The sequence below is a fragment of the Micropterus dolomieu genome, linkage group LG14, assembly GCF_021292245.1.
Source record: "Micropterus dolomieu isolate WLL.071019.BEF.003 ecotype Adirondacks linkage group LG14, ASM2129224v1, whole genome shotgun sequence".
NCBI classification, from domain to species: Eukaryota; Metazoa; Chordata; class Actinopteri; order Centrarchiformes; family Centrarchidae; genus Micropterus; species Micropterus dolomieu.
The window spans coordinates 12118891-12124890 of NC_060163.1; the positions used below are offsets into that span (position 1 = coordinate 12118891).

Consider the following 6000-nt stretch of genomic DNA (forward strand, 5'->3'; position numbering starts at 1 on the left):
ACTCACCAGTGAGTCACAGGACAGCGGAGTTGCACAACTCAGGAACCCCTCGCTGTGCAGGTCGGTGCCGTAACCTCAGCATTAGGAGGAAGCCAGTCTCGCTGGCATAGGATGAGCAGGGTGATTCACCAATCACTGATGTGTCACGGTGAATGTGAGACATGAGTGGGGCCAGTGCTGACATACTGTAAATGAATGGCTTCACTTGACAGGTTGAGGTGTAGGAGGAGTAGGAGGGAAAGCATGTAGGCACGTATCCCTTCCTAGGCACAGTCACGCGTATGAATTATACATGTTGCATCTACTCGCGCCGATGAGCGATAGGTATAATGAAGTAACAAGTGAGGAGTCTGTGATTCACACACATACCTGAATGTACAGTCACACTCACACACACACACAGAAATCCAGCACTTACTGTATTTGCACACACACCCCAGAAACACAATTCCAACCCTGTTCCTGTTGTCTGCAGAATGTGTTCAGAAGAAGGGAAGAGGACATGCAGTAGAGCCAATAAGATACAACTTATCACACTCCACGCAGCCACAGCAGCACTGACAAAGAGGGGAGGGGATGTATTTGCACAGGAAGCTACTATGTGGGGAAAGTAGAAAAGCTGGTTTTGATGGAGAACAACAAATAAAGGAAGCCGAGTATGAGGCAGATAGATAGATAGATAGATAGATAGATAGATAGATAGATAGATAGATAGATAAGAACGTATCTATCTATCTATCAGCTCCCCATCCCCCAACAGTGTGGGGTTGCCTTCATACAGTTTTATTATCACTCCTCTGTGGCATCATTCCCAGGCTTTTTTAATCCCTCTGCTGACACGTTTGTTTGTCTGACTCATGTTTGTGTTTGTGTTCTCCCAAGTTTATGTATAATTGTGTGCCTCAGTGGATTTGTGTATGCAACTGCTACCGAAATGTTGTAATTTTAAGTGTAATTATACGTGGGTCTCTTTGTATTCCCTGCCCTCCCTGCTTCTAACCCGTGCTTCTCAGAAACGGCATTAATCAAATCAAACTGCAACCTTTTTGCATACTGGATGATGATATGTTTGGCTAAAAACAGAAAATAACAGTCCTTCAAAATGCCCAGACATGTAGAGCTGTAAAGATTCAAGCACCTCATCAACCTGTCCCACTAAAACAGTTGAGAGACAGGTTGGAGAAACACAGATCATCTGTTTAGATGTCACCAGCTGCCAAAAGAGTTCTATCGTGCAACTGGGATCGTTTTCCATTTCTTATATATATATATATCCCAAAGGCCTGCAGTGTTTTTGCAAGTCATATTGTACAGTATCCAAGAGACCCAGCAGGCTGAAGTAATCTGCTAGTATATATAGCTGAAAGGCTTCTCTAGTGGGCAACAACAGTTCCAGGAAGCCCCAAAATAAAGACAGGAAGTTAATTTAGAAAACACACTATGTTAACAAACGGTGTAAAACCAAGTGTCAAATAAGACAAATAGACATAATCTCTCTTACTCTATAAGTTGCTCCATTCCTGCACCCTGGGACTCCAGTGGCTCCCAGGTTTGAGTTGGTAGTCCTCCTCTTGCAGCGTGACTTCTGGCTTTTACCTGGGAACATCACACACATGTTAGCCTGGCACCAGTTAGCAGTTAGCATACACTTAAACATATGATAAAGACAGAAAACTGATGAATAAGCTGTGTATCGTTCAATCATTCATCAAAATCATCATTCATTTTAAAAGTGGAGGTTTCATTGGTGTTTTTGGAAACAATACACACAACAATACCGTACAATAACTCAAACCATAACTTTGTCTTTTGTCTGTCCTCTATATCTGTCACCCTCTCTCTGTCTCTTTAAGGGCCTCTGTAGGCCTCTCCAATCTTGAGGTGTTGAGTTTCAAAGTTGTCTTCATACTGTGTGATTTATGATGGAAACAGAGCTAGCCTTGGTTTCTCTGCTGTCCTCTGACTTTCCTGTATGTATTCACTGTCACTAACCAGGACCCGTACCGCTACTTAACCATCTAAAAAATTTCAAGAAGCGCTGAAGCAAATAAATGTGGTCAGGATTATTAAGATCTCTCCATCTTTTTCAATTCATCCTGACAGAGGATCTTATTAAACTAGCATTACTTTTTGTCTGATTTTTCATGTGGTATATTTGAACGGCAGTGCCATTGACTGACTTTTTAAATGTGCTTCACGGCATAGATATATTCTATTATGTTCTTCACACACACAGCGAAACTCCATTCAATAGAATGTGCATGGGAGCTTTAAAAACATTCGAAAGACTTTCTTAATCATCAAACCTTTCTCTACACCAATAACACTGACCTATTTCCCACTCAAGAAAACATGCCATGAATCTAATTAATATTATTCATGTTAATGTGAGGTAATTATGCAGAGCTGCGGCACCTGGATAAACTGTGTATGGGTTTTTGGGTGGTGAAGCCTCTCTCGCCCCCAAGCCAGCATGTTAATTAAGCAGAACATCTGGCGAGAACGGAAACATACTGTCGAGCTGAGCCGACGGGACGCTCCCTTGATCCAAAGTGCTGAGTGTTTTTGAAAGGTGAACTTTAGTTAAATTTGGGATGTGCATTATCTCCTTGTGCCAAGGTCTGCTACAGTCAAAATTGATAAGCAGCCAATCCCAGCTTTCACTGATTTGAAAGGAAAATTCTGGCAAAGCAAGGACAGCGGCTGTTGACAGTGAGTGCCGCATTGTGCTGCAAGGTCAATTCTGGTTTTCACTATAATTAAATCACAAACATGACTGAAACTACTGGCAGTTTGATTACTTTGCTACTTACACTTTCTGAAATGTGAAGATCGCTTGGTGTTCTCTATTTCATATCATTATAAGTTTAATTTCTTAAGATAAAAAATAAAGAATAAAAATAAGTTTTTGTAACTGTGTCCCAGATTGGCAACGTTTGGGCAACAGACTGACAACCAGACAAGGCTGCTGACAGCTAAAAGGGCCAATAATACATCAAACAGCAGGGACAAAAGACAACAGAGGAAAAAGTTGTTATCTCACTAGGGTCTCAGCTTCATGAAGTGCTGCGGTTCGATCCAGATTTCCATCCGCTTACCATTTTGGTCATCATATGATTAGTGCCAAATAAACAAAGCTTTGCTTCTATGAACACCTGGTTTTGTGCTTCTATTAAACCAAAGGGTCATCTGTCATTTATAACAGAATTAAGAAAAATAGACAAGAAGCAAATTATAAACATGTTTCATTTGTTTTTTCACATATCTGTACTGTATCTACCTTCTTTCCCTCACCAAAGTCCCTCACATTCACGGCTTTGCTTCCATCTAGTCATGCATACCAATCTGTGCTGTAACTTGGAGCAGTGGCCAGCCACTGCCTTCCTGTCCCATCAAACATGCATAAGAAACAGATGTATCTTTGATGTAGTCTTGTTCATGTTGCCCCATGTGCATGAGTGTATGAACTCTGTGTGTGTCTACTGTAAGTTTATGTGTCTTTGTCAGTCTCCCAGGCCCTGCGGGTCCAAGCCAAGCTGGGGGGATGCGGCTGCATGCCCCAACACACAAGGAGAGATGGAAGGCTGACATCTGGCAGGACAAATAATCAATGCAGCAATATGTTGCCATATATCATCTTTAAGTGCATAATAAACATGACTGGAAGCTATTTTGTGATTGTAATATCATCTAAATATCTAAAGGAAATCAGTATAAAACCAGTATACATACAGTATTGTTGTATAGAACTATATGTTCAGTGGATTTCATTTAGATAGGGTCTCTGCATTATTTCACTATTTTAAGTTTTCTTTTGCTTCGATTGAATCACAAATATATAATTACTTAAATTTGAAATGTAACTGTCCTGCTCTAGCATTTCAGCCTTTTGTCACTTTAGATTAGCACATATACTGTATAAAATAAATTTTTATATACCTGGTTTACAACACTTGTGTGAAACGGAACAGTGCATGTTGTTAATAATTTGACAAAATACATTTCCCACAGTGTCAAAAGGGATCTTCAGTTACATAGTATATTGATGTTTGACTTATGTCATATATAGTATAACATACCATATAATTTACTGTATTATGACATTATGATCTTAATCATGGACAACACATGGTAATAATATTAAATGTGTCACTCAATAGTTCCCACTTCTAAAAGCTACACAATCAACCTACAACCTTTCAAAGCTGAAATGATTAGTCGATTAACTGAATAGTGGATTATGCTTCCATGGTTAATTGTAGATATTAGTTGTTAGAAAAGTTTGAGACAATTAGGTTTATAAAATGTATGGAACAGATTGTAATAATTATATATAGGAAGCTTCGTGACTTCCTAGTGTTTTTGCCGCCCGGTGTTTTATGTATTGAGCAATAGGAGTGGATGCTGATGTTGCCTGATATTTTGCCGGCATTGCACTCAACAACAAGTACGGCACTGGTCCATGAGATTGTCATCTTTTAGCATCTGGAGTTGTAAAACCTTCCCTTGCACAAGATAGTAAACAAGTATAATCATGATTCATCACAGAGGAGAGCTTATCCTGCTTGCCATTAGCCACACACCAATAGCTGCCGGATTTGCTCTGTCTGGATGTGTGTATACTAGTAACATCTGTAGTAATGACCCCCCTCCCACTCTACCATTGCATCTCCTCATGTCCTCACATGAGTTGATGACCATATTATGTGACCCTGACCCTTCCTACTATCTACACACACATGCCCTATAAAATTACAATGACACACATCCCCCCCCCCCACACACACACACACATCTTTTTCCTTTTCCCCTAAGACAATTGTGTTGTACACTCTCTACTGTGGAAGCCATGTCATTTCCACATGTGTGTTGGCCATAAAACAGCAAAGCGCCGACTAAAAGCATCCCTTTCCTGACTAGCAGGGTCACAATTTGTCTCATATAAACACAGGACACACCTTAGCCCGACAGTTTTCACATATCCTCCTGGCCCCCCTTACCTCCCAAAGTGCTCTTCTTTCCATTGACACAGGATCCCACAGCTGCCTGTCGTTCTTTTCCATGCAGACGAGTAAAAGAGAATAACATAACGCTCCTTGTGGTAAAGTTTTAGACTTTCGTTGAACTTTTAGGGGCGTTTTTATTGAGAGGGAAAGTTCTAAAGCAAGCTGAACACTGAAGCTGGTGTCTTTTGTCTCCCAACGTGCCTCGCGGTGAGTTTCCCTAGTAGTGTCATGACAACAGTGTGTACGCACCGACAGTGGCCACAGAAAACAATATAAGTTACCCCGCAAGTGTTGAGTGAAGTGAGCTAGCGAGCAACTTTCAGTCGTTTCTGAAAAGTTAGTCGAAATAAGCACAAAAGAGAAGAGACGCTGCTGAAATCTTATGTCGCTCTAGCGAAGGACAAGTGCACAAGTGTATAAGCTAATGGAGACAGAAAAAGAAGTGTTCAAAGATGCATTCAATCGCATACCTTGCTTTCCTTGCTTTCCTTCCCTTTCTGGGCCGTGTTGCGGTTAGCTGCCGTCAACTACTTAACTTGTTTTCGCTCCGCTTAAAAGATTAGGCAACTAGGTTTGTTACTCCGGTACTAACATTTTCTAACTTGTCCTGTAGACACTGTGAACACTAGCATTTACACGACATGTGAGAAACAACGTCTAGCGGCAACTTTCTCCGCCCAGACTCATTCTCAACTCTTCTGCCTGCTTCTATCAAAGGATGCTTTGCCCCGCCTCACTCAAGCCTGAATATAAATCACTGTAATCCAAGAGATTTATAGTGTGTGTCTCTCAACTGATGGCAGGCTGTTATTTTACCCCAAAGATTTACAAGGGTAGCCTATCACTGAGCTCTATGCTACTTATTATTTATTTGTGAACATCCATTAAGGTTATTGTTGTAGTCTAATTCGCGTGGAATCACTCACCCAACACAAACCCAAAGAAGCCGACCAAAGTGTTAAATTCAATCATTGTGATCTTTCTGTATTTTATT

At 40.8% G+C, this 6000-nt stretch overlaps 1 protein-coding gene across 2 annotated transcripts in view; it reads right to left on the reverse strand.

Moving 5' to 3' along the window:
* LOC123983184 (ankyrin repeat and fibronectin type-III domain-containing protein 1) overlaps positions 1–5788 on the reverse strand; it is a 153058-nt gene extending 147270 nt beyond the window's left edge. Inside the window, exons 1-2 of one of the 2 annotated variants that reach the window (XM_046069324.1) lie at positions 5477–5788; positions 1502–1596 (exon numbers count right to left, since the gene is read on the reverse strand). In XM_046069324.1, the coding sequence (XP_045925280.1) occupies positions 1502–1518 (17 nt within the window). In that variant the 5' untranslated portion in view covers positions 1519–1596; positions 5477–5788. Of the gene's footprint in view, positions 1–1501; positions 1597–5000; positions 5227–5476 lie in introns of those variants that run through there. The other variant, XM_046069323.1, reaches the window with a different exon arrangement.
* Positions 5789–6000: the final 212 nt, after the last annotated feature.